This window comes from Thermothielavioides terrestris, chromosome 1, assembly GCF_000226115.1.
Source record: "Thermothielavioides terrestris NRRL 8126 chromosome 1, complete sequence".
In the NCBI taxonomy this organism is placed as follows: Eukaryota; Fungi; Ascomycota; class Sordariomycetes; order Sordariales; family Chaetomiaceae; genus Thermothielavioides; species Thermothielavioides terrestris.
Genome location: NC_016457.1, coordinates 6,812,860 through 6,839,505, shown reverse-complemented (window position 1 = coordinate 6,839,505; position 26,646 = coordinate 6,812,860). Strand labels below are relative to the sequence as shown.

The 26,646-nt window shown below is 60.5% G+C and overlaps 11 protein-coding genes and 1 non-coding gene across 12 annotated transcripts; 5 read left to right on the top strand and 7 right to left on the bottom strand.

Annotated features, from left to right (window-relative positions):
- Nucleotides 1-736: 736 nt before the first annotated feature.
- THITE_t26 lies at nt 737-818 on the top strand. Its single transcript has one exon. It is a non-coding gene; the product is annotated as a tRNA-Ser (tRNA).
- Nucleotides 819-1,508: 690 nt separating this feature from the next.
- On the top strand, nt 1,509-2,173 carry THITE_2109610 (uncharacterized protein). The gene has a single exon (XM_003650267.1). It carries the CDS (start codon nt 1,604-1,606, stop codon nt 2,072-2,074), a length of 471 nt encoding a protein of 156 aa, XP_003650315.1. The 5' UTR covers nt 1,509-1,603; the 3' UTR covers nt 2,075-2,173.
- Nucleotides 2,174-2,695: 522 nt separating this feature from the next.
- THITE_115625 (uncharacterized protein) lies at nt 2,696-4,047 on the bottom strand (the record flags this gene model as incomplete). The annotated part of the gene is made up of 2 exons (XM_003650266.1): nt 2,696-3,399; nt 3,462-4,047. 2 exons carry the CDS (start codon nt 4,045-4,047, stop codon nt 2,696-2,698), a joined length of 1,290 nt encoding a protein of 429 aa, XP_003650314.1.
- A 1,026-nt stretch (nt 4,048-5,073) lies between these two features.
- Nucleotides 5,074-6,247, bottom strand: THITE_157891 (uncharacterized protein; the record flags this gene model as incomplete). Its single annotated transcript, XM_003650265.1, has 3 exons — nt 5,074-5,952; nt 6,027-6,037; nt 6,118-6,247. The coding sequence occupies 3 exons, from the start codon at nt 6,245-6,247 to the stop codon at nt 5,074-5,076; spliced, it is 1,020 nt and encodes a 339-aa protein (XP_003650313.1).
- A 1,324-nt stretch (nt 6,248-7,571) lies between these two features.
- THITE_2109607 (uncharacterized protein) lies at nt 7,572-9,139 on the bottom strand. Its single transcript, XM_003650264.1, has 2 exons — nt 8,890-9,139; nt 7,572-8,697 (listed from the first exon to the last, which is right to left on the bottom strand). The coding sequence occupies exon 2, from the start codon at nt 8,694-8,696 to the stop codon at nt 7,845-7,847; it is 852 nt and encodes a 283-aa protein (XP_003650312.1). The 5' UTR covers nt 8,697; nt 8,890-9,139; the 3' UTR covers nt 7,572-7,844.
- On the bottom strand, nt 9,140-11,028 carry THITE_2109605 (uncharacterized protein). The gene is made up of 5 exons (XM_003650263.1): nt 10,897-11,028; nt 10,393-10,678; nt 10,186-10,268; nt 9,471-10,126; nt 9,140-9,409 (listed from the first exon to the last, which is right to left on the bottom strand). Exons 2-5 carry the CDS (start codon nt 10,613-10,615, stop codon nt 9,391-9,393), a joined length of 981 nt encoding a protein of 326 aa, XP_003650311.1. The 5' UTR covers nt 10,616-10,678; nt 10,897-11,028; the 3' UTR covers nt 9,140-9,390.
- A 791-nt stretch (nt 11,029-11,819) lies between these two features.
- On the bottom strand, nt 11,820-12,647 carry THITE_115621 (uncharacterized protein; the record flags this gene model as incomplete). The annotated part of the gene is made up of 5 exons (XM_003650262.1): nt 11,820-11,945; nt 12,008-12,040; nt 12,149-12,256; nt 12,380-12,440; nt 12,580-12,647. 5 exons carry the CDS (start codon nt 12,645-12,647, stop codon nt 11,820-11,822), a joined length of 396 nt encoding a protein of 131 aa, XP_003650310.1.
- A 1,180-nt stretch (nt 12,648-13,827) lies between these two features.
- THITE_2109600 (uncharacterized protein) lies at nt 13,828-17,808 on the top strand. Its single transcript, XM_003650261.1, has 2 exons — nt 13,828-14,204; nt 14,261-17,808. The coding sequence occupies exons 1-2, from the start codon at nt 13,919-13,921 to the stop codon at nt 17,593-17,595; spliced, it is 3,621 nt and encodes a 1,206-aa protein (XP_003650309.1). The 5' UTR covers nt 13,828-13,918; the 3' UTR covers nt 17,596-17,808.
- THITE_2109598 (uncharacterized protein) lies at nt 17,809-18,749 on the bottom strand. Its single transcript, XM_003650260.1, has one exon. It carries the CDS (start codon nt 18,671-18,673, stop codon nt 18,467-18,469), a length of 207 nt encoding a protein of 68 aa, XP_003650308.1. The 5' UTR covers nt 18,674-18,749; the 3' UTR covers nt 17,809-18,466.
- A 352-nt stretch (nt 18,750-19,101) lies between these two features.
- Nucleotides 19,102-20,597, top strand: THITE_2109597 (uncharacterized protein). The gene has a single exon (XM_003650259.1). It carries the CDS (start codon nt 19,177-19,179, stop codon nt 20,488-20,490), a length of 1,314 nt encoding a protein of 437 aa, XP_003650307.1. The 5' UTR covers nt 19,102-19,176; the 3' UTR covers nt 20,491-20,597.
- A 108-nt stretch (nt 20,598-20,705) lies between these two features.
- Nucleotides 20,706-22,133, bottom strand: THITE_2043159 (uncharacterized protein; the record flags this gene model as incomplete). Its single annotated transcript, XM_003650258.1, has 3 exons — nt 20,706-21,731; nt 21,816-21,969; nt 22,045-22,133. 3 exons carry the CDS (start codon nt 22,131-22,133, stop codon nt 20,706-20,708), a joined length of 1,269 nt encoding a protein of 422 aa, XP_003650306.1.
- A 1,030-nt stretch (nt 22,134-23,163) lies between these two features.
- THITE_2037256 (uncharacterized protein) lies at nt 23,164-26,568 on the top strand (the record flags this gene model as incomplete). The annotated part of the gene is made up of 6 exons (XM_003650257.1): nt 23,164-23,263; nt 23,338-23,519; nt 23,663-24,097; nt 24,214-24,303; nt 24,784-26,095; nt 26,144-26,568. 6 exons carry the CDS (start codon nt 23,164-23,166, stop codon nt 26,566-26,568), a joined length of 2,544 nt encoding a protein of 847 aa, XP_003650305.1.
- Between the last annotated feature and the right edge of the window lie 78 nt (nt 26,569-26,646).

The following is a 26,646-nucleotide window of genomic DNA, read 5'->3' as shown; positions in this document are numbered from 1 at the left end:
TCTGCCGCAGCAGCAAGCCCAAGCCTTCCGCCAGCAATTCCAACGACCACCCGCGGCCATACGAGCACAAGCGCGACCCGCGGCTGAAGAACGCGCGGATAGTGGAGCCGCTGACTGAGCAGCAGGTGCGGGAGTGGCAGGAGCTCAGGCAGATGAGGGGGCACAGACTTCCGGTGACGCCTTGATAGGCCGGGTGGGAAGGATAAGGTAAGAGTAGTGATGGAGAAGAGGTGAGTTGAGAGAGTTGACGGGGGCGGTAGGCTGAGAAGGTTCGGCTTGGAGTGAGTACACATGTAGTGCTACTCTTGGTCGGAAGAGGGAACGATGTTTTGAGGTAAGCACCGGGTGGGAAGTTTCAGCGTTGATGGCAGAGAATATTTCATGACTTTATGAATAATGAATTACTGATTTTTGAGAATGTTTACGGCACTAGCTTGGCTATTCGATGACAATCAAGCGTGAAGATAGGAGTACTCGCACTCAAAGTGTATGCTTTTTTTCTCTTTCTTTTCAGACAGTGTAGCACCGAACAGATGTTCGTTCGACAGCTAGGTAGAACAGCATCTATGTCCAGTGGAGAGTCATCGAGATTCATTGATGAAACATAATTCCGTTACTTCTTTCTGCTTTGTCTCGAACAACGTCACTGTCCTCTGATTGCGGTGAACAAGCCGCGAAGGTTTGGGATCGTCATCAAGACATGTCAACCCAAATTCTGATGGAACTCTGATGTCAAGGCGCGATGGCTGAGTGGTCTAAAGCGTGAGACTCGAAATCTCATCTCTTCGGAGGCGTCGGTTCAAATCCGGCTCGCGTCGACTTTTGCCAGTTTCATCCACATTAAATGAAGCTTACTTTTGCAGGGCGCGAGGATTGACCACAGTTAACGCAGTTTGTGGGCGTGGTTCAGTGTGTGCAACTCAGCCTTTCTCACCATTTGGCTGAAATAGGTAGTTATGCGGTAAGAATGCTGTCCCTGATCTCCGGGTTGTGGCAGCTGACAAGCGCACAGTGCAAGATCCCCCCAGCCTCGCGTTGAGCGGCCAACAGCCGCGGTAAGCTAGACCGAATACGGCAACCCATTAAAGTTAATGAAACCCTCCCGTCGCGTGCCCCGGGCGGGTCGTCGTTAAAGAGGTCCCGCCAAGACTAATTTCGGAGACTGCCGCGTACAAGTAATTACAAATCGCCAAGGGTGAGCGGGGCGCTACAACTTCGAATATCAACAATGCAAAATCACAAGACTCGCAACAACAACAACTTTACAATACCTCAACCAAATCGAAAATAAAGAAAACGAGGATAACCCGTACTCTGACTATAATCTATATCCTAACCGTAACCTAAATCCTAACTAGCGGAGGGCTAATGCTGCCCCCCGTACCCCTGGCGAACTAACCGCTTAAACGCCTTGGCGATAGTGCAAACGCCTTGGCGATCGGGGTTGCGTAAAAACGTTGTAAAAACATTGCCGACAATTGGCCGAAATTAGTCTTGGCGGGACCTCTTTAACGTCCACCCGCGGGCGCCTCCTTCCCCCAATCCTCTTCCGCAATTCGAACCAACCACACTCGTTATCGTTAACCAGTCCCACCCTTCACCAATGGCCACGCTCATGGAAATCGACAACCCGCGCAAGCGCTTCCGCTGCGACGACCACCACGGGCACGAGTCTGCCTTCGGCCTGCCCATCTCCAAGAAGACGCGGCTGTCCGCGCCCCTCGACACGTTTTACGCGTCTCCACGTGACGGATCTGCCTTCCCCCAACCATCACTACCACCACCAGCAGCACCACACCTACAACCACAACAGCCACAGCGGGCGAATCATCCGATCCAGATCCACGCAGACGACGGCGCCGTCAGCAGCGCCGCCTCGACGCCCGCCTCCATCGAATCAGACAGCAGCGACCACCCTTTCAGCGCAGCGCGCTGGCCGCCGCAGCCGCAGCCGCAGCCGCAGCCCGCGGCGCACGGCCGGTGCACCATCATCTCGGGCTGGAACCAGGCGCGGCGCATGGAGCTGTGCCTGCAGGGCTATCCGCCGGCGCTGGCGCTGCAGCTGGGCAGGTAGGTACCTTACCTTACCATAGTCAAATCGCACGGACGTGACGTGGTGCTCAAGTGCCGCGATTTTGGATGGGTTTCATGGGTGGGGGTGCTAATGTCGTTGGCAGTTGGCAGCGGGCGCAGGCGTGAGGTGAGGGAGTTTTTGAGACTGCTGAGTCTTTGACTCCAGGCTTGAGGGCGGAGGTCTTGGTTGTGCTGGTCGCTGATTGCGACGTTGCAGCAGCCGTTCGGGTGGTCTTCATGGAGAAGGACCATGCCCACTCGTAGCTGGGAGGGAGGTTTGATTAACTTTTGCGTCATTAGAGCAGGATCGTGTTGGCCCTGGGTTGGACAGCATCAGGGAAAGCTGGAGATGCAGTATGTGTACTTTTAGTGTCTACATCGTTTTGTATTCGAGGTTTGCTGCGGCAAGCCACGGGAGCTGGGAAGCACATGGACTCAAGGTGTGAGAGCAATGGACGGCGAGCTCGATTGGGATGCTCGGCACCAACTCACGGCGAGGCATGATGTCCAATCAACTGCATTTGAACACTTGAATTGCACTAGAGGTTCACCTGAACAACTTCAACCAAACCGGCATTTGAATATTGAAGGAACCATATGTTCCCCGCCCCTCTGGCAAACCCTACCACTTGAGTTGGAGCAGCCGCGACAGCACCATCCCAGAGGTCGGCCGCTTTTCGGGCTCCCAGGCGAACATCTCGCGGAGCAAGGCCGCGAGCGCCTCTCGCTCAATCGGGGTCAGATGGGACGCGCTGGCGGCGATCACGCGGCCCAAGGGGCGCGATGCCCCATCGACGTCGAACCAACCCAGCAGGTCCTGGTGCTGCATCTGGCCCGGCGGGGTGAGCGTATTGTACCGGTCCCATCTGTATCTGCCCCGCCAGTGACTGGGCATAGGGCCCAGGTACGTCACCCAGTCGTAGACAAGGCGCACGTAGCAGCCCTGGTGCAGATGATGGTCCGGCTCGGTGTGAAGCATCATCAGGAGGCATGCGAGCTCCCAAATGTCGCTCTTGGGAGAGGGTTCGTGGCCGAATAGGACCTCGACGGGGAAGATGCGGATCGGGCACCGGAGCACCGGCGGTGGGAAGATGGCAGCGAACGCGTTGCCGAAGCCGACCAGGGCAACGTCAGTCACACTGCTGTAGTCGAAACCGGAAAAGCTTGCAGGCTCGACCACCGCCCGGGGATGGTGTGCCGCCGGCATGATGCCGCGGGAGACGATCTCCTCGCTCACCACGGGACCGAGACAATCGAGCAGGGCATTCTCCTCGGACCCGCTGTATGGCTGGGGGAATTTCACGAGCACATGCTCAGGCGAAAGATCTGAAAAGGGCGAGTCAGCGTGCCGCGATTTGTGTTAACTGGAGCATCACAGAAACACTTACTACTATGGCACACCTCGAACGCGTGCAGGTAGTTGACGGCGTAGACTAGTTGCCTGCTGAAGTGGCGCTGCCTCCTAGTCGGCTCGGCAATCGATGGGTGAAACAGACTAGGGCCGAGGAGAGGCTCGAGGTAGCAACGGTGCAAGCCGTTCGGGGTCATCATGTTGATGACCTCCTGGATCTGGACCAAGTTCGGGTGGGCGCGGCAGTTCCAGCCCACCTGTTCCAGGCGCTGCATCGTCTTAAACTCCAGATTCCTCTCCGGCGTGCTCAGGTCGGCACGGAGAACCTTCAGCGCGTGGAACGAGCAGGCGCCGCTGGGTCCATTGCTGCGTCTCACGAGCCAGACGGTGGCAGACGGGCCGTAGCCAAGCTTGTGGAGGACGGTGTACTTGTGCCCCCGGGCCTCGAAGGTCAGGCCGAGGTCGATTGGGGCATAGCCGCCGCGGGTGTAGAGCTCCAGGTCCTCCGCGTTGACTCGGCGCGGTTTATCGTAGAGTTGCTGTGGCGTGTAGGTTGGCGGCTTTTCATCCGCCGAGACGGTTGGGCAGGCGGAATTCAAAACAGGTTTGCTGGAGTCCGCCATCGAGACCAGGAGACTGAGATGTGGGCGAAGACGAGAGTACAAAATTCAGTTGCGCACGGGTGGTATGGAGCAACGAACAGGAACTTGGATTGCCATCAGCTGCCCAGGACGGCGAAAACATCGTCGTCTTTTATAGGCCGCACCTCGTGGCTGTACGCCACGAGAGGTCCAGGGGTGTGACGGACAGGTGCTTCCGGTCTTTGTGCGTTGGCCAGCACACGGTGTTACTCGTTGAGCAGCTCGCTACGGACGTGAGGGCGAGCTTTGTCCTGACCCTTTGGCCCGAAGTCATGCCCGGCGACCCGCTGGCATCTCGCGCGGCAGACACGGCGGACCAACCATTCACGCTCAGGGGGCCACGGTGTAAGTGGCAGCCAACACTGCCGCTTCCAAGCACAGCCGCCCGACCAATCAGGCCTCTCCGCCAGCACCTCCCAGCCTTCCCATTCAAACAAGGCCTGCCGTCTCGGCCGCCTCGCAGCCGCCGGGTCCGGTCATTATTTGCGACCGATTGGCGCTTCCGGTCGGCGCTGGCAGCCTTGCAGAAGCGCGGGCGTAGCCTCGGCAGATGATTTGGGTGGGAAAAAAGGCCTTGCGATATTCCCCAGGGAGCGCCTGGGCTTACAACAACGAAACTGACCGTCCATCCTGGTCCCGCTTTGTGTTTCATCAGATACCCCTTCTCGGGCCTCCTTGACCCTTTATTGCCTTGCAGCCCATCCATCGCGGCCGGGCTGACTGCGAGGCCTCGCCCCAATCGCTATTCTATGACGGAGAGGGTTCAGGGGAGGCGGAAAGTGTGGTCTGTAAGTTGATGCCCAGTAGAAAAAGAAGGCAAATTAAATGAAGCGAGCATTGAGTGCAAGTTGGTTTCATTGGCGCATTCTGGGTTACCTGGCGCGATCAATTGATTCTACCCCTTCCAGTCTAAGGTAGGTACAAAGGGATTCTAGCCCTCCTCAAATCTCGAAATCATAGGATGGGTCTTCCCCCAAGTCAAATCTTGCAAGTGAACCGATGTACCAGTCACTGTGGGATTAGAACCGCCCTGTAATGCACCTTACCCTGGGCCAGCCTGTCCACGGCCTCCTTGATGCCCTCCTCCGTCATGGGGAACGTCTCCACGATGGGCCGCACGCCGTGCACCGCCGCGAACTCGAGCATCTCGCGGTGCACCGACCGCGACGCGACCAGCGACCCCTGCACCGTGATGCCCTTGAGCAGCAGCGGCATGTAGGGGATCACCAGGTTGTCCATGGAGACCGAGAGCGGGTAGATGCGCGCATGGGGCGCCAGCAGGGGCAGCAGCGTGGCCCAGGATGGCTGCGCCGACGCCGTGACCAGCAGCCGCGAGATGGGCCACACGCCGCCCGCCTCCTGGATCGCCTTGGCGTCGAGGCCCTCCTCCTTCGTTATGGCGAGGAACTTGTGCGCGCCGAGCTCGAGCGCCTGGGCGCGCTTGCGGTCGCTGCTCGAGAGCACCACCACGCGGCAGCCCAGCTTGGCGGCGAACTGGATGGCCAGGTGGCCCAGCCCGCCGACGCCCATGACGGCGACCACCTCGTTGGGCTTGACGTCGTAGAGCGCGGTGAACACGGTGGCGCCGCCGCACTGCAGCGGCGCCGCCGCCTCGTCGGGCATGCCCTCGGGGATGAGGTGCAGGAAGGCCTCGCGCCAGACGGCGCCCGACGCGAAGCTGCCCTGGTCCCGCGTGCCCAGGTCGCCGTACAAGGCCCGCTCCGGGCAGAAGATCTCCTCGCCGCTGATGCACTCGTGGCAATGGCCGCAGCTGTCCGTCTCGTATCCCCAGCCCACACGGTCGCCCTTCTTGAGGTATTTGGTGTCCGGGCCGACGGCCTCCACGACGCCGACGCCCTCGTGGCCCAGGACCATATCCTGCTGGAGCTGTTTGCAGTTTTGTTAGTAGCGGCACTGGAGGTACGCAGGGAGCCCAGTGAGAAAAGATTGGGATCACGAACATAGTGCAAGTCTAAAGAAGTTGTTAGTCCCACGTAAAGTTTGCTGATCACTACGGTTCATGCTGGACTCTGGTAGGTGTATAGTACATACCTGTTCCGCAGACACCAGATGCTGTCACCCTCACCAAGACCTGGTCGCCGACAAGCTGATCGGGCTTCTGGGTGCTGGATTTCTTGGGGGCGCCATCCTTGGAACCCTTGAAGACCGTGAACGCAGGCATGACGGTGGCTAAAGGTTGCCGTCTGGTTTTTGTTCAAGTAAGGCGTAATATGAGTTCACAGTGATTTGAATGGCTCGAGTTGTCCTTGAGGAGCGCTGAGATGCTGGATGGCGAGCCAGAAGACTGCTGAAGCTCGACGGGCGCTCGGCCGTGCTTTATAGCTTTTGCAGGCCATGGCAAATCTGCGTTTTGTCATGAGTACAACCAACCATGCGCGTCTGTCATTCCATTGGAGTTAAGTTCCTCCTGGTGGATCTGATGCCAAATGTGGCACTCCGGTGTTGGGACGAAGTGATATGTCATCCGTACCTGGTAACCATAATCTTGAAAACCGTACTAAGGCTTTCTTGTCTTCTGGTAGCTCCCTCGGACAACTCCGAGTCACTTTGAACGGGCAGGCAGCCAAGGAACTGTGTCACTGATCGGTACAATATTCACATTTATAATTGTTCTGATTACTGATCACAAGCATGTGTAGATACCAACCCTCGAGCCAGTGAGCGAACGGTACTTCTCTTGTGTTTCTAAAGAGACGGGTTGATACCCTTATGTTCATGGCGATATTGGCGCACGAATCCTTCGCATAATGGTTTTTGGTAGCTCATAGCAGTCCAACTCTGTATCTCATCATTGGATCATGTGCTTGCAGTTTCATGTGGCCGTTGAGCACTGCGGAGAGTTGCCCTGAGCAGTATCTCCATATCCTTCCTCTGGCCAAAACGATTAATACATCCAAGGACTATAGCGTGGCTCTTACCTTAAACAGCACTTGCTTATACCTAAAACAAGAAGAGGATATGTAGAATGAAATCTTAACTGTTTCTTAAGCGGTGAGAGTGCCACTTTTAGTTTAGTTCTCTCTATATTTTTCTACTTCTTTTCTTTTTTCTGTTTTTATATTTTCTCTCTCAGTCTCTCTTTTCTCTCTCTTTTTTTCAATATCGTTTCTCTCTCTTTTTTTTCTCTTTCTTCCCCTCTCTCTTTTCCTTTCTCTTTGTTAGGTATCGCCTTCCTTACCTAAGGTACTACCTATTTGGCTGTGATATGTTATCTGAGGTCTGCTCACTCGCTGCAGCGCAGCGAAACCCCGTCTGACAAAGCATTTCTCGACCTTCACTTCGCTCTCGACCCAGCCGCGATATCTTGATTACTGAACATGTCGGCCGCATTGGGCAAAACTACCACTCCGGACGAACCTACGCACCGTATTAGGGTAATCTTGGTGCCGAACGCCAGTTTTTCTGTCCCTTGGGCCGGAGTTGGACGATGACGATTCTGCTCACATGCGCCATGGGAAGTTCTGTGACTTCCAGGTTGTTTCTTGCCGGGTTTCAGCAAATGCTGGGACTTTGGGCTTCAATGAAGGATTAGGCCGATCTGCCTCGCTCGAGTTGCCAGTTGGAGAGACAACCAAGCCTCCACTACCTTACTTGGAAGAGGGGGCCTCCAACCCGCTCTGAGCGGATCGGCAGCCAGCAGCGGGAGCTCTGCACTCGGTGTGCAGCATAGCACCGGGGAGTAGCACACAAAGAAGGCGAGAACTCATGTGGCGTGCCACGAACTTATTCTCATCTTCTCATCGGTCTCTTGCCCAAGCCTAATAGAAACCTTCCTTCCTCATATCCTCCCTAATCTTATACTCCCTCTCCAGCAGCGGCACAGTCGCGAAGTCGACCTCGACGACCCTCATGACCTCCTCATTCAGCCCCAGGCCCTGCTCGCCGCCCACCCCGCCGACAACGGGCGCGACGACGTGGCTGACCCCGCCGGTGTTGCAGTACACGATGACGCTCTCGTACTCGAACGCGCGCGCGACCAGCACGCTGTTGAGGTACAGCTCCTCGCAGCGCGGGTTCAGCCGCCGGCGCTCCTCGTCCAGGTCGCTGCCGTCGCACACCCAGAAGCTGGGGATGACGATCAGCTCGGCGCCGTCGGCCACCAGCGCGCGGAACGCCTCCGGGAACGCCAGGTCCCAGCAGATCAGCATGCCGGCGCGGATCGGGCGGCCGCCGCTTCCGTCGCCGCCGCCCTCGGCCGGCCAGGTGAGCGGGGTGTCGAAGGCGGCGTGCGGCGTGGGCGCCTCGCTGGCGGTCAGGTGCGGGCGCTCGGTGTGCCAGAGGTTCTTCTTCGTGTAGGAGGCCGCGAGGGCGCCGGTGCCGGCGGAGATCCAGTACGCGACGTTGAAGATTTTCCTAGGTGTGTCGGCGGCGTTTCGGGCTTCGCCCGAGGGCACAGGATGCACCTCGCAGATGGTCCCGGGCACGATGTTAATGTTGAGTTCGCGGGCCAGCGCCTGGTAGCGCGCGAGATAGGACATGGACTCGACGCAGGACGCAACGAAGTCCGGGTGGTCGGGGCACCACGAGGTAAGGTGGTATTCCGGCAAGCTGGGCGGCCGCCTGCCGGATGAAGGACTCGGCCCGGGCGAAGTTGTCCGCCACGGCGACATCCTGGGTGGGAGTGAGCGTGGTGCGAGATGAGCGCAAGGGGGGGTGGGGGAGAGCCGGGGTTCTCCAGACCCCCATCAGGCTCAAGGAAACATAACAGTAGGAGGCATGAGATGAAACAACACCTGTGTCTTTGGCCGTGATGCTCGGACGAACCCGCGGGTTCAAGACGGTTCATGACACTCATCAACTCACCTTCGGCTGAAGCTGGATGATCGCGAACTTGTAAACAGGCGCCATCGTAAGGGTTATGGGGATTCTGGGTTATGTTGCGGACGAGATTGTGTCTCAAGGTGCGGGTGATGTCTGAGGTAGACTCGCTCCCAAAGTTACCAGCGCTCGGGTAGGGGCGGAAGGTCGGCATGTCATGGGAAGGGCGAGAGGTCACAGGCAGGCACTGCTTTCAGAGCCGAAGTCCGGCCCGACTACCCCGCTCCGAGTGGGCCAAGCGCAGCCCCCTGAGGGGACTACCCTTGATTGCAGTGTAAATAGTCGTCTTCTCATTGATCTTGAACTCGTGCCGCCGAAATTCTGGAGTTCTCTGGCCATCATCACAAGCGGTCAACTCGAACGGCACAGACCCTTAATTCTATGTTCGGATGCGACCCGCCACCATGGATGACGGTTGCGTTGCATATATCCATGCCCGCCTAAATCCCTTAAACGCCGTCCTCCCTTGCAATGCCGGCCTTCCCTTTAAAGCATGGTGCCAAAGCTGGGAACCGTGTCAGCCAATCACTACATGTTGAGTGAGCGGAAGCCGCGCTGCCACCTACCCGAAAGTCCCCTTGATGCTCCGCACGTAGTACTCGAGCCAATTCCGCTTCGTCACTTCCTCCTGACCGACAGGGACGCCCGTCCATTCGACGCGCATCACCGTGACGTGGTCGACATCGTTCTGGTCGAACTCGATCTGCAGCTTCGAGTAGTGGCCCGCCGGCCACTGGTTCAGACGCCACCTCTGGACGATCTTGGTGGGCTCCTCCAGCTCCAGGTACTCGCCCGAGACGTTGCCGTCGAACAGCTCGAACTTGCCGCCCTTCTTGGCGCCCTCGAACAACTTGGGCGCGGCGCGCGTGAAGGCCGCTATCCGCTGCGGGTCCGTGAACGTCTTGTAGAGCTCTTCGGCCGTCGTGCGGAACTCTTCGTTGTCCGTCACCGTGGTGGTGTTGACAATGCTGACACTGTTCGTCTGCGTGGTTGTTGTTGCCGCCGGCTTGGCCACAGAGCCTGTCGGCGGGTGGTACTTGGGGGTTGAGAAGCCACTCGACGGGTTCGACCCGGGTGCGTGCTGGATATCCTTGCCGTGCTCGGCGATGAGGGCGGGAGAGAGCTTGAGGAACTCGGCTCGCAGCTGGGGAACGAGCTTCGACCGCACGAGATCCTTAACCGGCTGCTTCTCTTTGCTGTCGGAGTAGACGTCGATCTCAAACTGTTGATGCCATGAATAAGTTACCCTGTATCAGCGAGCAGGCGCACAGAACAACTTACCACGAACTCATCCTCTTCCAGCTCGTGCGAGACCTCCGGCACCGTAATCGTTCCCGAAATATCATCGTCCTCGGCAGTGGAGCCTAGACGAAGGGCCGAGATTTTAGCTTACGGTTGCGCTACGCACGGATTACAAGGGGGGTTGGAGGAGGTGCAGTTTGGGCTGGGAAAAAAGAAGGTGTAATTGTATTCTATGGCAGTACGTACCTGTGTACTCCAGAGTTAACTTGACATCGAAAATGGTAATGACTTTGCCCTTTCGCTGCGCCACGTCGACATCCCCAGTCATGCTGATGACACTGCTGATCTTGGCCGTCACGTCTCCCTCCTTCGCCTCGATCTTGGTGAGGTTGTCCTCGAACCACTTCCGCGCCCACGCCGAGGCATCCTTGTTCACCCAGTGCCAGTTGTTGGGGTTGTGCAGAACCATTTTGGCGGTTGAAGACCAAAGAACGACTTGGATTCGGCAGAAAGCAAGGGCTCTAGAGTCAGTCTGCGTTGGTCAGCTACAGTCTTTGCCAGAGCTGAAGCAGATACAGGTTTAAAAAATCACTTGGGTGCTCGATCAGAGATGGTCTGGTAGACCGCAGCTTGTCATCAACGGAAGGGAGTACAAGTCGCCCTATGACTGGTGCCAGCTGAACAATCATCAGGGAGCAATTGGCGCGGCGGAAGGAAGAACCTTGCAACAAGAAAAGCCTACCAACATACCTGACAACAGAAGCTAAGAGGGCAGCGGCCGTCGTAAGCGCGAAAGCAACTTCGTGGTGTTGGAGAGACGGGGCGAGGCTCGCCCAAATGAAGAAAACGGGGCAGAGATCTCGAGGTCAGCTTGGAAAGCTCTAGAAGTCTCAGCGGGCCCGTTGGCGGGGAGTCGGGGCGCTGAGTTAACGCTGACCGCCTTTAGTGGGGTCGCGTTTCTGCCATGTCTCACAAAGCCAAAGAGGGTTCCGTGCTCTCCGATCCACCCGCACCGCGGTGAAGAGTCCGGATGGAATCTGTGGCATCCTCCAAGGGCAATTGTCGAGACATCTGAGCTCAAAAATGAAACAAGTCATTGGTTGAAGATGCTGTCTCATGGCTGAGAGTTCTCCGCTTACGCAATACCTCAGGGACCTACCACAGTAGTGTACCTGCGGGCTTCCGGCTTGCTCGGTTCTTGATTGTCCGAGTGTTTAGTTAGGTAGCCATCCTACGAGCGGCACCTGAACGGCCTCGTCGCTGTCTGGCCTGGCTGGAAACACGCTCCACTCCGCAATGCAAATGTACAGGATGTAGTGTATGAACGGTTCTCACGTGCAACTAGCTTCTCAAAGCGCACATCGAACATGGCCGTGACAAATCCGGGCTTGTCAGCCACGGCCGGGGTCGGCCGAGTGCCGGTGCCAACCTGGCCGTCCCGGCGACCGGTCCGGGCCATGAATGTTGACCGGAAAAGAGGAAAAGAGAAGTAAGAAAAAAAAGAAGAAAAAGGGAAAGGAAAGAAAAGGATTGATCGTTCCCAATTCGCTGCGACCGATGCTCGCCGAGGCCTAAGGCTGGGTGTTGCAGGCGGAGGCTCTCACAACTCTCCCGGCACTATGCTTCCCCGAAGGCATCGGCTTCTGTATTTCTGCATGATGCCGAGGTCCGTGTTACGCTTCCACGGGTATGACGGTGCCGTGCTTGAGCTTGACGTTAACTAGGGAGTTACCCACCAGCAAAAGCTTGTTTATCCCAAGAGCTTCGAGGGTCGCATCCGGAATGCGTGTCTTCCGCTGCTAAAATGCGGCCAGGTAATATGGCCATCGGCTACGATGGTGCTCGGCCGTCAACTTCTTACCCAGAACGGAAAGAAGACCATCACTGACACCAGCTATTTCGAGTTGTTGACTTGAGAACGAACCAACATTTGCACGGAGCCAGGGTTAACCGATACGGGCAATTTTGCCCACTCAACGGCCCGACGCAGTTTAGCACTCACTTCGAAGACGTGCACGCAGAGGCCGCTGCTATTAATATCACTCAAGCCAGTCCCCAAGATCTGGAAGGTGTGGGGAAGAGCTCCTTGCTGCTGGTGCTTGCAGCTGAACTTCATTGGAGGTTCAAGTTCGGCCAATTTCCACACTCAGGTCTTGCCGGAGGAAGCCGTCGATATCGACAAAGCACGGCGCCATCCGGGAGTGTCAGTTCAGTCTTCCCATGGCCTACCTACCTGAGTTTTGTAGACCTGCTCTCGAGTCTCGTCCCGCCTCGGGAGCACCCACAAGGACTGACTAGGCAACAAAGAGCACGGGGGCCCAGGGTGGGAGAAAAGATTGCCCACCTCAACATTAAACGGACCTCAGCACAGTTCCACGAAATGTCTGGATCAACACTCAGCACTCTGCCCAGGACCGCATTTTCTGTGCTTACAAAGTCGCTTGTGCATGGAGAAGCAAAGCGGGGCTCTGGGCGAACACAACATGCAGCAGGCGAATCATCGTTACGCCTTACACTAGTTAGGCATGGAGCAGGGGTTTAAGCGCCGGCAGCTGTCCATCGGACCAATGCACACCCTTTTGGCGAATGAAGGCCGTTCTGGCGAATTTTGCCCAGATCCAAGAATAGATTGCATGCACAGACAGACCCCCAGAAGCAGCCCAATCAAAGCACCGACTCTTTTCCGCCGCCGCATCCATATGGCCTTAACGCGGGCTACCGGGAGAGGCATGGAGCGGCCTCGCTGCGTTGGTCACGAAGAGCATGTTCTTGAGTCCTCAGGCCCGCGCTTGTTATCCCGCTGCGTGTTAACTAACTGTCACACCGTACTGATGATGACCGCAGATCCCATGTGGCACTTGCATGCTCTCGTCTTGTAGAACAACGGAATCCCGGTCAGCCAGCCTGGTCGAGGAAGAAGCCTCATTCCTCACTGGCGGGATGAGATAATCAGCTACGGAGGTGGATATGCTGGTAACTGCTGCGCTTGCCGGATGTAAACGACTTCCGATGCATGAAGCACGGAGGACAAACAGGCCACGATGTTAATGAACGAGTGGACGATCAACAGCTCCTGACTCGGCTGCTTGCACCGAGCGTTGCAGAGACAGGGCTGCCCGGCAGGCCAGCCAAGGGGGGGCCTCTCGGAACTCAACCCCTCCTGGACAAGGTCCGTCTTGGAAGGGACCTTATTAGGTAGCACAGAAAAGCAGTCGCCAAGGCCGCGTCCTCCGCACCAGCGACCGACCACGACAGCGCGGGAGGGTGGCTCCCGCTTTTCAATGCAGGTTCGACAGGGCAATCTACCCTCGGCGAGAGCAATCCCACACCAGGGTGCTGATAGGCTGCAGCCGCCGCCGACGCCTCTCTGCGCGGCCTCCCTCTTTTTTTTACCTTCTCCTACGCTCCCCCGCCGCCCACCGCTCATCACCGGCAGCGTCCTGCAGATAGGCTGGCGTCGCGGCCGCGCCGACAGCGTCTGAGGATATCTTTGACCGTGTTCACCCACGATACATCCATCATCGGGATCCGAGTGATCTTGGTCCTCGGCGACGGCGACGGCTACGCACCCCTCTGCCGGCCCCGACATCGACCCCGCAACAAGATATTCTCCGGGCGCTGAATGGATTGGTGACAGCTCCGGGCGAGGTCTGTCTCTGGTGTCGGCTCCAGAGGGCCCGGCTGAGACAAAGCTCCTGGTGCGTCAGTCTGGGTTCTCCGCCAGAGGAGCAGCCAGTTGGGCGCGGCCCGAATCCGCTCCAGACGGCTCGCCATGATGAGCTCCTCGCGAGACACCGCGGCGCGCCTTCGCGCTGGCTTGAACCCCCTCATGACAGCGTCGCTGGGTGCACTCCATGGCCACAACTCCACCAACACTCCCGTGTCAGCCCTGTCCGTGAGTTCCAACGGCGCCTTCTCATCCGCGCAGACTCCCCTGAGCGCTATCCAGCCCTATAACCCACAGGAATGGCTCTCGTCGCCAAGTGCCAATCCCGCGCCGGACCGGATGCCTCATGCCCAGCCTGCCCAGCCTGCCCAGCCTTTCCAAGAACCTCAAAGTGAGTTGCGATCCACAGCAGCCACGTTGTTTGATGTTCGACTGACATGGTATAAGCGCCGCCCTTGCCTCCCCCGCCTTACTCCCCTCCACGCAGCGCCAGACCGATGAGTATGGTGTTCGACCAGACGCAGGCGGCCAACGTATCCGTCGCCAGAGCCCCGCCCCCACCAGTACAGAGAGTAGCCATCGAGCCTCCCGTCCCCAGCCCGTCGTTCCCTCCGCCTCCCAGCGGTAGGGGCGGTTCGCGGGAGAGGAGATTTGGACTCCCGTCACTAGGGAGAAGGCGAGAGACCGAACACGTTAGCGCCCCCGTAGAGCAGGCGCCACAGCACAGGTCTTTCGGCCTGCTGTCGCGGACGGTCCCAAACAACCCGGCGCCGTTGACGCTTCAGATACCGCCAAGAACGGAATCGGACACGGCCCACGGCGTCGCCCCAGGTGCGCGACGAGCCGCGTCAACGCCGGCTCCTTCCACGCCGACGTCAGCGCGGTCGCGCTCGTCCTCCCAGGTCCGGTGGGACCCCTCCATGCCCCTGCCGCCGCCGCCGCCAGGCCCACCGCCGTCAGCATCGCGGTCGCAGAGCGCGCAGCGCTCCTCTTCCGGGTCCGAACCGGTTGTCTCGCCGCCCACCCGGCGACCTCCTCCCAGCGGGGTTTCCGCTCTGGGACCTGTGCCACCGACGCCGGCGAACTGGAGGGACGGTGACAGCATGCCGGGCCCCGCGCCGCCGCGAACTGAGTCGCCCAACGCGGCAGCCGTGCAAGCCGCACCCCCCACCGAGAATGCGAGCGTCGGAAACTCGAATGCCGGCCCTCCTGCAGAGTCCGCCTCGTCTGGCAGTTCGGGCGGAGGGTTGACGCGGAGCCCGGCCGTGCGGGGCGAGAAAACGCTGCTCGAGCGCAGAAGCGAGAGCCGGAACCGGGCAGGCAACCGCAACTCGACAGATGCCTCGGCGAGGCCACAACCCCTTTCCGATATCGTGATCCCGGGCCCCTCGGGAGGGTTACAGCGACGCTTGACGATCACCCGCGGGACACCTCGGACGGCGAGAGCGAGCGAGACTCCCCGGACAGCCGACTCGCATGACGGCGGCCAAGAGTCGAGAACACCGCGCGCCGATGGCTCGGGCCAAGTCCCGTCAGGGCAGGTGACGCCAACGGTGCTGTCGCCGAGCGCCGGGAAGCAGCCGGAACGCCGCCAAGCCCTCGCGCCGAAAGCGCTGCCGACGCCTCCCACCGGGAGCCGGTCGTCCTCCTCGCACCGAGGCTCGGGTCCGGACGTCCCTTCAAGCGCTCCGCTCTCTCCTGCGCTTCCACTCACGAAGGAAGCGGTCATCACGCAGAGCACCGAGCAGTTCTGCCGCGGGACCATCGAGCGCTTCACGGCGTTCGCTCAGAAAGAGGCCGCAGCGGCTAACGATGCCGAACGGGTGCGGCTGTTTGCAGAGTTCTTCGTCAGCGAGTCGAGGATACGGCGGGAGCGGTACGGGGCAGCGATCGGAGCCATGGGATCCGAGATTCTCGACCTCACACGAGACCTGTTCCGCCCGATGTCCTCGTCGTCGAGGCGAGAATCCACAAATTCGTTTACCAGCGGGACGGTAGAACTGACGCCGCAGTCATCCGAGCCGAGGTCCCATCGAGGCTCGATCGGGTCTGCCTTGGGCGGCACGACGCCGACGTCCAACCAACAGACCCCGCCGTCACCCGGGCCGCCGGGTGGCCAAAACTGGCAGTCTTCAAATTTCATGCCGTCCCTGTCGCCGATCCTGAGCATGAGCATCAGCGACGCGGTGGATGAAGAGGACTCCAGAGGACGGCCGGCGAGCCGCTGGTGGGAGTCCGACTCGGCTGGCGGCCCTGGGCCGCGGATAGAGAGGTCCAAGCGAGAGTCGAAGTACATGGGCGTGCCGAAGGAAGCCCGCGAGGCGCTGCAGTGGACTGACGATCCACACCCCTCACCGGGCGCGGGATCGAGCAAGCGCACATCGTACCCGCCGGAGAAGACGGGGTGGCACGACCAACAGGACCCGAACGGCACGCCACAGGCTTTGTCCCGCAGCTCGCTGGCATCTTCGTCGGTCCCGTCCGCCCCGACCACGCCGAACCCGGATCACCTGGACGTCTCGCGCCTCGTGACGCTGCCGCCCCCTTACCCGCGGCACCACCCGGCCGTGAACAACAACCACCCCGAGCTGGCGCAGACGCGCAGCGCTGTCCGCGCCATCAGCGACATGAGCGAGATCGACGGCATCAAGGAGCGATTCAAGCAGGGCAGCGCGCAGATGCGCGCCGAAGCGGCCGAGACGGCCAAGAAGCGCCGGCAAGCGCTCCGGCAGCACCTCCAGGAGGAAATCGCGTCCGGGGCGATCGGGTACGCGGAAGCGGCGGCGATCGAGGCGGACGCCAAGGCGGAAGAGCACGCGGCGCTCAAGGAGCTCGAGAAGAAGGACTTCGAGACGTTCCAGACGGCGGTGGTGATGCCGGTCAACGAGATCCTGCAGACGCGCATCGGCAAGGCGACCGAGCTCTTCTCGTCGCTGCGCAGCCGGCTGTTCGACGAGACGCACGAGTCCAACCCGAACCTGCCGCAGGAGGAGGGCGACGAGCAGCCGGAGCTGCTGGAGAAGCTGACGCTGCTCAAGTGGATCTTCGAGGCGCGCGAGGCGCTGCACCGGGGCCTGTACGACCTGCTGACGGACCGCAACGACCGGTACCGGGACATGGTGCTGGTGCCGTACCGGCTGGCGGGGCAGGCGGACAAGGTGGCGTCGGCGGAGGCGTTCTTCGCGGAGGACGGGGCGCAGCGGGCGCTGGCGTTCGCGGAGGAGGCGCTGCGCCGGACGCAGGAGTTCCGCGACGTGGTCGAGGAGACGGTCGCGCGCGGCGTCGAGGTCCAGCTCAACGCCTTCTGGGACATCGCGCCGCCGCTCAAGCGCCTGCTCGACAAGATCCCCGCCGGCGACCTCGACGGCTTCTCCGTCCAGATCCCCGCCGCCGAGTACGCCGAGAACCCGGCCTACCACGACCACCCGCTGCAGTACCTCTTCAGCCTGCTGCTGCACGCCGAGAAGAGCACCTACCAGTTCATCGAGAGCCAGACGAACCTGCTCTGCCTGCTGCACGAGGTGCGCGAGGCCTGCGTCTCGGCCCGCGCCCGGGTCATGGAGGCCGACGGGCGCGACCCGGCCCGCATCGAGGAGATGAAGGCCGAGGAGGGCCGCCGGCTGACCGACGACCTCAAGGAGAAGGTCCGCGTCGTGCAGGACCAGTGGAACAGCGCGCTGGGCGAGACGGTCGGCAGCGTCAAGGAGCGCGTCGGCGGCTGGCTGCTGGAGACGGGCGGGTGGGACGAGAGCTTTGAGGAGGGCGGCGTGGGTGGCGTGTAGCAGTGGGCAATTAATCCGTGGCCGCTTTCTGAGGGGGTTCTCTTGAGTGGCTTTCTTCTTTCTCTGAGAGGAGAGGAGCAGGAAGGAAAGTCGCTGATTTTAGGGCCTCGAGTGGCGTGAGGCGCGCTGCTTGGTGTTGGCTGATGGGGACAGTTTAGTTTATGTTGTTGATACCCCTATTGTCCTTTATTCTTTTTTCTTTCTGCTTTTCTTTTCCTTTCCCTTTCCTTTGTCTTCTACAAACTTACGGGAAACGATGGAATGACACACCAATGCATAACTCGGAGGATCTGTTATGGAGAGCATAGGGCAAGACTCAGGCGGACGGTTTGTTACCTACTTCGATTCACATCCATCCTTCTGTGCGGCAGGCTTGTCACGACGAGACCAGCTGTGTAGCCAGCATACATACAACGAACAGACCAGATGACGCGGCTTGAATTCTGTGCCTGCCGGGCTTTCGTTGACGGCTGCACGGGGGGGTTTGTTGGGATTTCCCCGACACACCAACTAGCCAGAGATCCCAGGTTCTACAAGCCCTTTCCCTCACTCAGTCCAACAGCCCTCTCTGGGATGACTGCTTGCGCATTTCTCTTTCATGTTCTTCAGTACAAGTTTTGTACAGCCCTTGATGCTATCAACAGCCTCCCCGGATGTACTGCCGGAAAATGTCAGCAACACACCGGCCTCCCTTCAAGAAACGGTGTATGTACCGAGTCCAGAGCAACCTACCAAGTATCCCTCAACAACAACCCGCTCCCCAACCCTCCAAAAATCTATCCTGTCCCCAAGTGTCCAACCCCGTTCGCCGAACGCCAAACAAATGGATCCAAGCAGTACACGGTACATTTCAACTCCCGTCCCAGCCAGCTTACTTCCTCCCCGGCACACCTTCTCCCTTCCCCTCTTCATCCCCAGAATACTCCACCGGCAGATCCAACCCGACCCGCCGCGCGGTCAGCCGCACGCGCTCCTCCTCGTCCATGCCCATGCCGGGGTTGTAGCGCTCCAGCAGCGTGACGTAGGTGCGCTGCGCGCGCAGGTAGGCGAGGTACTGCTCCGCCTGGGCGGCTGCCATCTCGATGTCGGTTTCGGTTCCTGTCGATGATGGGTAGGATGACGACGCGGTGCCGGCGGCGGCGGCGGCTTGGAAGTTGTCGCGCAGGCGCTGGTGCAGGGGCGCCCGGGGGGTGGTGAGCAGCGGGCGCGGGGGCAGCTCGCGGAGGAAGGCGCGGTAGAGGGAGCGGAGGGTTGGGGCGGGGACTGCCATTGTGTTGTTTTTGGGGGATGTCTTGGCGAATTGACCACAGGTGGGCGGGCGGTGGTGTGTGTAATGGAGGCCAGTTGTTGATTGTGTGCAGACTGAGGGAAGGTTTGCTGGTGAAGTTCAAGATGGAGCTCTCGAAGGCCGAAGACTGCCAGTCGATTGATCTCGAAATTTAACCCTAACCCTTATCGCGAAGCATCATTCCGGCAGGCAAAGTGATTGCCCCGAATTGACATGAGATCTCGTCCGAGCCTTTCCATCCATCCTCGCCGACAGCACAACGCTGCGAGACCACTCGCCCAATCTTCAGCACAATGGCGACCCCGAGGATATTGCCGTTAGCGTCACACACATCAACATTAAGCCGGGTCCTAGTACGAAGGTCACCCTTACGACAACGAATCGCCAGCCAAAGCCTCCGTTCCCTGTCAACCACGACCGCAACCCCATCATCTTCCTCCAAACCCTCCCAGCGACCACCCGCATCCAAACCCGACCCCAAGCCCAAGCCCACGCCGCCACTCCGCCCCTCCTCCACCAAGCCAACACACCCCGAAGCGCTCCTCCCCGCGCAGTCCTACCTCCCGCCCCCGTCCAACGACCCGAACCAGCGCGCGCAGCCGGCGCCGCCGCTCCCGCCCGCGAGCCTCGCGCAAGCAACGGCGCTCTTCACCAGCGCGGGGCCGCGCTTCCTCTACTCGGCCTCGCGCTTCCTGCACGTGCCGCCCAACAGCCACACGCCCGAGGTGTGCCTGCTGGGGCGGTCCAACGTGGGCAAGTCGACGCTGATCAACGCGCTGGCGGGCAGGGGGGCGGCGTCCGCGGGCCGCGCCCACGGCCTGCGCGCGCGCGGCCAGGGCCTGGCCATCACCAGCCGCACGGCGGGCAGCACGCGCAGCATCAACGCGTACGGGTTCGGCGAGCCCAGCAAGGAGCAGCGCGTGGCGGCGCTCGCGCGCGCGAAGGAGGTTGCGCGCGCGCTCAGTCGCGGCGGGATGACTCGTGCTCAGCGGCGCGCGCTGAGCGCCAAGAAGGAGCCGCCGCCGGCGCATCGGCTTGTCATGGTCGATATGCCGGGTTACGGGCTGGGGTCGGAGGCAGAGTGGGGGGTCGAGATCGCCAAGTACCTGGGCAGGCGGCAGATGCTGAAGGGCGCGGTGCTGCTGATTGATGCGGTGTCCGGGGTGAAGCAGTCGGATCGGATGGTGCTGGAGATGTTGCGGGACGCCGGGGTCAAGACGGCCGTCGTGCTGACCAAGGCGGATAAGTTGCTGCGCAGCGAGCCGCCGTCTGCTGGGCCGGGGGCGAGGAGCAGGGTGGAGGAGGTGTGCATGGACGTGTGGGAGGAGCTGAGGAAGGTGGAGAAGGGAAGCTCGACCTGGCTGGAGGGGCGGGAGAAGGGGTGGCAGACGGAGATATGGGTTACCGCGGCGGGCGACCCGGACAGCGACAGCCAGGGCCTCGGCGTCGTCGGGGCGCGGTGGGCGATCGGCCGCATGGCTGGGATATTTGAGGACACGAGGCCGGCGAACGGCTTGCAGGCGCCGACTGCTGCACCGAAGATCGTGCCGTTCGACCAGATCCAGTGGGCGTCTCCCTCGGCGGCGGCGAAGGCGGGCGGTCAATAGGCGGAGCACGTCTGAGCAGTGTGGATTATGTATTCGTAGTGTACGATGGTCGTGACCTGGGCGGACGATAGACTGATTGATACCCCTGGAACAATGGCTTGATGCATGTTCTAACAACCCCGTATGTATTGCGCTGCCTTGTACTCTGACAGAATATGCTCCTCGATATCGTGTCTATATAGCGTATCTATCTATCCCAATCCGCCCGAACCGCTCTACGCCAAGTAGATCCTCCTCGCCCGCCTCTTCTTCTTCTGCCGCAGCCGCTCCTCCGCCACCGGCACGTGTGGTTCCCGAAACATGAACCCCGGGATCAACACATCCAGCAGGTTGTCCCAGAAGCCGAGATCGTACAAGTTCTCCACGTCGCGCAGGCGCCACACGGCCTGCCACTCCCCAACCCCCGACGCATGCGTAGCCGGGCCCGGCGGCATCCCGTCCTCGGTGCGAACCAAGACCTGCTCCGCTTCGGCCGGCCATCTCGTCCAGGCCGGCTCGACGCTCACGTCCTTGATCCTCCGCGGGTCCAGCCGGCGCTTGAAGGCGAACCCGAGGTCCATCTCGACCTGCCAGTCCGACCACTTCATCGACTCGTTCGTCGTGGTGCCGCAGTAGATCAGCCACACGTGGTACCCCAGCAGCGCCCACACCAGCGGGGAGGTCATGAGCGCGAGCAGGGTGACGGCGCCCATGGCGACGCCGCCGGCCTCCTGCATGCCCCAGCTCCACAGGATCAGCCAGCGGGAGAGGGACATGCCGCCGGCGCGCCAGGGCAGCAGCGACCAGTCCGGGAAGCGCGCGCGGATGCGGGCGGTCATGAGGCGCATGCCCAGCAGGCCGCCGTAGAGGGTCAGGGCGGCGGTGGAGAGCAGCAGCAGGAGGAACCAGCGGTGGTTGCGGGCGCCGACGCAGCTGTTGATGAAGATGCAGTGGTGGTCGCTGCGGGCGACGCAGCGCTTGCACACGCTGCAGTGCTTGGACCGGGCCGGCTTGAGGAAGCGGCAGGTCGCGCAGGTCGCGCCCGGGTGGAAGAGCGTGAAGTCGTACGGGTACCGCGCCATCTCGGGGATGTGGTTGGCCGGCGTGATGAAGCCCGGGTCGGTGAAGGCGGCGAGGTAGAGGAAGACGTAGGGCAGCACGATGGCCAGCGCGCCGGTTGCTTTGGTCAGCAGGCTGAGCTGCGGCCAGACCGCCGGCAGGTACAAGAACTCGCCGCCGACGAGGAGGACGAGAAAGAAGATCTGGGATTTCCTGTCAGCAGCTGCGTTTGTGAAAGTAGAGGTAGGGCCGGGGGGGGGGGGGGGGGGGGGGCGGGTTGGTCGTACCAGCACGGTAGGGTGGCGGTCGTACATCATGAAGTTGGCGAACCGCACGCAGGACGTGGTGACCCTGCCCCCGCTGAGGCGCTGGTCGAGGCTCAGGATGCCATTGGGGAGGTGGACCCAGAGCAGCTTGTGAAGCCAGGCAATCGGCGTGCGTCTGAGCCGGTCGGGGGTTAATAACGGGTGTCGCGCATGCCAGGCTTCGGAGGTTGTGCTCTATCGTTCGGCTCACCTGAGTGCTGGGAGTCGGCCAAAGAAGGTCACGAACACCATGAACGAAATGCCCAGGACGACGAGGGCAATGGTGGCGAGAGTGCCCATCTTGACGGGCGGATATGGTGCAGACGAGTTGCCACTAAATGCATCCTACAGCAGCTCGGCGCTGATGCCGAAGAGGCGTCGCCGATGTTGTGTTTGGCTGTTCACGTTAGTCAAGCTGCTGTGTCTATGCGTGTTGTCCTCCAGGGGCCGAGCGGGCTGTGCGAGTTTCGGCTACGCCGCCCAATCGTGCACTAGTAACTACCTGACCTACAGTGGCTGTCCAACTGCCGCGGCGGAAACAGAGGGAAAAGGCGTTGGAGTTGTTGCACAATCAAGCAAGCACAGCGGCGATCCCAAGATGGCCAAGCACCCTGCCCATGCGGAATAATGGTGCACAGGAAGTTAAGGTTCCATGTTGAGTTGAGGAATTCCGCTGCGTAAATGATACGGACTATCTGCTGTACTGATTGGCGCTGTATGTACTGTACGAGCGGAGTAATTGAGGTACTTCGCTGTCGAGGTTCAAAGCTCGCTTAAGCATCTACCGCGGTATTTGACTAACGTAGGTAGGTTACGATCACAGCGTCTTTGTATTCCTCTCCTGACCAAAACAGCAAGGCCTAACCCGAAGGCTAATGAGAGCGCGACTGCTCTCTCCAAAATCGCGAAGCCAGCTGTAAACATGCCTGGATTTCACCGTTTTCACCATCCGGCCATCTCGGCGAGACCTCATCACTTTGTCCCGCCCGAGACTCGGAATCCTCCTGCTGACTGCTACCATTCAACGCGACGCGCTCTGGCCCCGCGCTCCACCGTTTGACCGTGTGTGGCGCTGGCCGCGCAGCCGTTTGCGATCAATCATCCACCGCCAGCCCATTTCCATCCACCGTGGTAACCAGCAACGTCGCGAATTCTGCAGACTCGCTCGGTTGCAGGGACATCTGATGCCGCTGCACACCCGAATCTCCAACCTCTGCTAGCCGCCCGGTTTCCTGACCTCTTCCTCCGCCTGGCGATCTCTTCCAGCAACCGCCTTGTGTTGGCAAAGCTGTGCCTTGAGAGGCAGGGTTAGGGTTGACGCAGCGACGACATGGCCGCGCCGACAGTGTACGAGGGAGTACACGGGAAGTGCGTGGGCTCGCTCTTCAATGGAATTAAGTTCTGGGTTTCTATGCGGGTCCCATTACGGAGTTCGATCATTGAAAGCATTATGGCACGTCGTCCTCGTCCCCCGCCCTGTCCACCGCTAGCCGTCTCTGACCAGGCATGCTGACCTCGCGGAAGGACAATGGCGGCAACATCGTCCTCCTAGAAAAACACGCCGACGTCTTGATTGCCGACCACGCCAGGAAAGATACTCCCGCTGGTTCCGTTTCGTGGAAGTATGTCGAAGACTCGGTGGCCAAGGGCGAGCTCTTAAACATCGAAGATTACCAGATATGCCACGTGAAGAACCCGACGAGACCCCTCAGGACCGCGTTTACCCACGCGGACGAGCAAATCCTCGTGACGTGGGTGCGCCAGCAGGAGAGAGCCGGCCGCAGTCTCGCTGGCAACGAGATCTACCAGGACCTTGAGAAATTGGTGAGACGGCCCCGCGGACGCGCAGTTGTCCCCTTGCATCTGCTCATCCCTCCCAGTATCCGCAGCACAGCTGGCAATCATGGCGAACCAAATGGGTCAAGAACATGGCCCTACTGCGAGAGGAGCTGTTACCGAAGCCTCTGCCGGATCTGTTTCCTCCCGGAGGGCCACCGGCCAACGGCCCGCCAACCGCGGCTCAGGAAAGTAAAAGTCGTGCCGCTGCGCGTGCCCCGACCGCCCAATTTGCTGAGATACATCCTCAGCTAGCGTCAGGAGCTCGGGCGAGCCCGCGCGAATCCGAGGATCTCTCGGATGCTCCTACGGAAAGAGTCCGCTTCACCGCCGAGGACGACGAGATTCTCATGCAGTATGTGCGTAAATGTGTCCAGGCGGGCCTGAAACCAAAGGGCAACAATATATATATCGACTTGGAGAATAAGGTGAGCCTTGGTTTGCTGCTACGGTTCCGCACAGTGAAATGTGCGCTAACTGGAGTCAGTATCCGCATCATACTTATCAATCGTGGCGCGACCGATATGTGCGATACCTCTCAAAGAGGCCGCTCAAATCTGCGGCGGAGTCTTCGGAGTCCGAGAAAGAGCCTGGCCGTTCTCCACACACCTCAGCGCCAGCAAAGCCGTCTGAGGTCAAACCATCGCTGCCCCAGCCCCAAGCAGCTCGGGCCCTGCCGCGCCCCAATACTACTGCGGCCGAGCCAACGCACCCCCCTAAACCTCCGTCCAACCCGCCCCCATCGCAGGCGCCACTGCCTGGTACCAATGCGGCGCAGCATGCCCGATCAAGGCCGTCCGTCCAAGGAAACGCCAGGCTGAAGGAGCTGGAGCACAAACGCAAGATCATCGAGGCCGTGCTGACGACCCAGCGGCTCTGGAGAGCCATTCTACTGCGGCGGAAACTGCGGCAGAACCGGCCGCGCATCGTAGCGTTCCAGGCGCTAGCGCAGGGATTCCTGGTACGCAGTGCTCTCGGCCTGCCCCGGATGATTCCCGGGCCGAAGGCTGGCACGACCCGGTCCGCCTTCGCTGCCCTTGGGGCGCCTACCCAGGTCCGGACGCCTGCGCCGGGGAACGCTGTGCCTATGATCAAAGCCGAGCCCATTTCCGAGCCCGAGTCCCAAAGGCAAGACTCGCCGCTTCGTGCGGATGCAACCTCGGCCAACGGCCGGCCGACTGCGCGGGAAAGCACCCCGCCGGTGCTGACGATGAACGAGTTCTGGACTTCCCTCCACCAATTCAACGAGGTTGCTGGTTCCGAGCCGAAGCCATGGGTGCAGATCGGGCAGCGCTGCGTCGATCTCTGGGACCTGTGGCGGTTTGCCACCGAGGAGCCGCACCACGCGTCTCGCGACTGGGAGGCCATCTCGGAGAAGCTGGGGTTTGACTGGATCGTGCAGCCCGAGGTGCCAGTGCATGTGCGAACCGCTTTTGAGAAGCATCTTTTGGAGTTTGAGAATGTTCTGCGCGAGTTTGAGGGGTTTAGAAAGGGTGAGAGCGGCGATTCGCAGGGGGACGAGGAGGAGGAAGGGGAAGGGGAAGAGAAGGAGGACGAGGGGGAGGATGATGAAGAGGAGGAGGAGGAGGATGCTGTCAACCATGTCAATGGCCGCGATACAGCCCCTCAACCCTCAGACATCGCCTTCGCTTCTTCTCCCCCTATCCTTGGGTTGAAAAGGGGTAGGGGTTCCTCCGCTGCCTTCTGGCATAGCCCAATCAGCAAGCGGCCGCGTCGCGATCCGAGCAGCGAGATCCCCTGCACGCCCGAGGGCCGGCATCAACAGGACGGCCAAGCAGCCGCGGCCGCTGCCGTCTGGGAGTCTCCTGCCAGAGCCCCGCGCGTTGTTCAAGGGGGCGAGCGGCCGAATAACGATGAAGAGGAGGAACTGGAAGAGGAGGAGGAAGAAGACGAGGAAGTGGAGGAAGTGCTGACCCCCTCGCGGCAGTTGCAACTGGAAGTCGAAGCAGCGTCTCCTGACCTGGGCTCCGCCGGGAACATCGCGATCACTTCCTCCCGAACCAGCCAGCCTCTCTCCTTTGCTCAACGCGACGACAGCGACGCGATCGACAGCAACTCGAGCTCCTCGAGCGACGGTTTTGAAGCCATAAGCGAGCTCCCACGCAGGACGTCTGGAAACATGAGAGCAGCCCCTCATCACGATAACCCCTCTCGACGGACATTGCCAGCCTCATGGTCTACTGGAAACATGAGAGCAGCCCCTCATCACGATAAACCCTCTCGACGGACATTGCCATCCTCATGGTCTACTGTCAAAGGCAAGCAACCAGCTAATTCTCGTACCCCGAGCGCCACGCCTGCGCCGGCGCCCTGTCCTCCCTCCTCCACTACTGCCAAAGGCAAGCAACCAGCTAGTGCGCCTACTCCCAGCACCACGACTGCTCGGACGCCGGCGCCAACACCCTGTCCTCCTTCCTCCACCACCGCCTCCGGGCCTTCCTCAAAACTGGCAGCCAACCGGGAGCTCGTAATCCAGCGCTACCTCTCCCAGCAGGCCGACTTCGCCCCGGCACTCGACCGGGAGGCGTACCGTCTCCTGGTCCAGCAGGCGGTCGCGGCAGCGACGTGCGAGAACCGCAGCACGAGCGTGGCGCTGCGGAGCCTCGTCGCTGGGGGGCCGATCCCGGCGGACGCGCCCGGCGTCTGGACGGCCGAGGACGACCGGCAGCTGAGGTACATCGGGCCGCACGTCGACGGCCTGCGAGGCTCGCTGGTGTTTGGGCGCGAGGACCGGGCGCCCTTTGGCGGCGACGAGCGGGCGTGGGCTCTGTTCTGGCAGCTGGCTAAGAAGCATGGTGCCGATCGGGTGCTGCGGCGGCGCGAGTGGTTGAAGGCGTGGGATGCTGTTGCTCCGTCTGGCGAAGCTGAGGGTGTCTGATGGCGTATAATGGCCTTGTTTTGCGTGTGTAGCGGTTTCGGAAGGGCGCACGGGTCGAGGATTCCTGGCTGGGTATTG

What these genes read in the sequence shown, in the direction of transcription:
- THITE_2109605 (XM_003650263.1), bottom strand. Translation starts at nt 10,615, where the DNA reads ATGGTTCTGCACAACCCCAACAACTGGCACTGGGTGAACAAGGATGCC. An exon ending in GTTAACTCTGGAGTACACAG is followed by an intron (nt 10,269 to 10,392) that starts GTACGTACTGCC and finishes CCCTTCGTCTAG; the next exon opens with GCTCCACTGCCGAGGACGAT. An exon ending in TGGAAGAGGATGAGTTCGTG is followed by an intron (nt 10,127 to 10,185) that starts GTAAGTTGTTCT and finishes TGGCATCAACAG; the next exon opens with TTTGAGATCGACGTCTACTC.
- THITE_2109600 (XM_003650261.1), top strand. Translation starts at nt 13,919, where the DNA reads ATGATGAGCTCCTCGCGAGACACCGCGGCGCGCCTTCGCGCTGGCTTG. An exon ending in GCCTTTCCAAGAACCTCAAA is followed by an intron (nt 14,205 to 14,260) that starts GTGAGTTGCGAT and finishes ACATGGTATAAG; the next exon opens with CGCCGCCCTTGCCTCCCCCG.
- THITE_2109610 (XM_003650267.1), top strand. Translation starts at nt 1,604, where the DNA reads ATGGCCACGCTCATGGAAATCGACAACCCGCGCAAGCGCTTCCGCTGC.
- THITE_2109607 (XM_003650264.1), bottom strand. Translation starts at nt 8,696, where the DNA reads ATGTCGCCGTGGCGGACAACTTCGCCCGGGCCGAGTCCTTCATCCGGC.
- THITE_2109597 (XM_003650259.1), top strand. Translation starts at nt 19,177, where the DNA reads ATGGCGACCCCGAGGATATTGCCGTTAGCGTCACACACATCAACATTA.
- THITE_2109598 (XM_003650260.1), bottom strand. Translation starts at nt 18,673, where the DNA reads ATGGCAGCCGCCCAGGCGGAGCAGTACCTCGCCTACCTGCGCGCGCAG.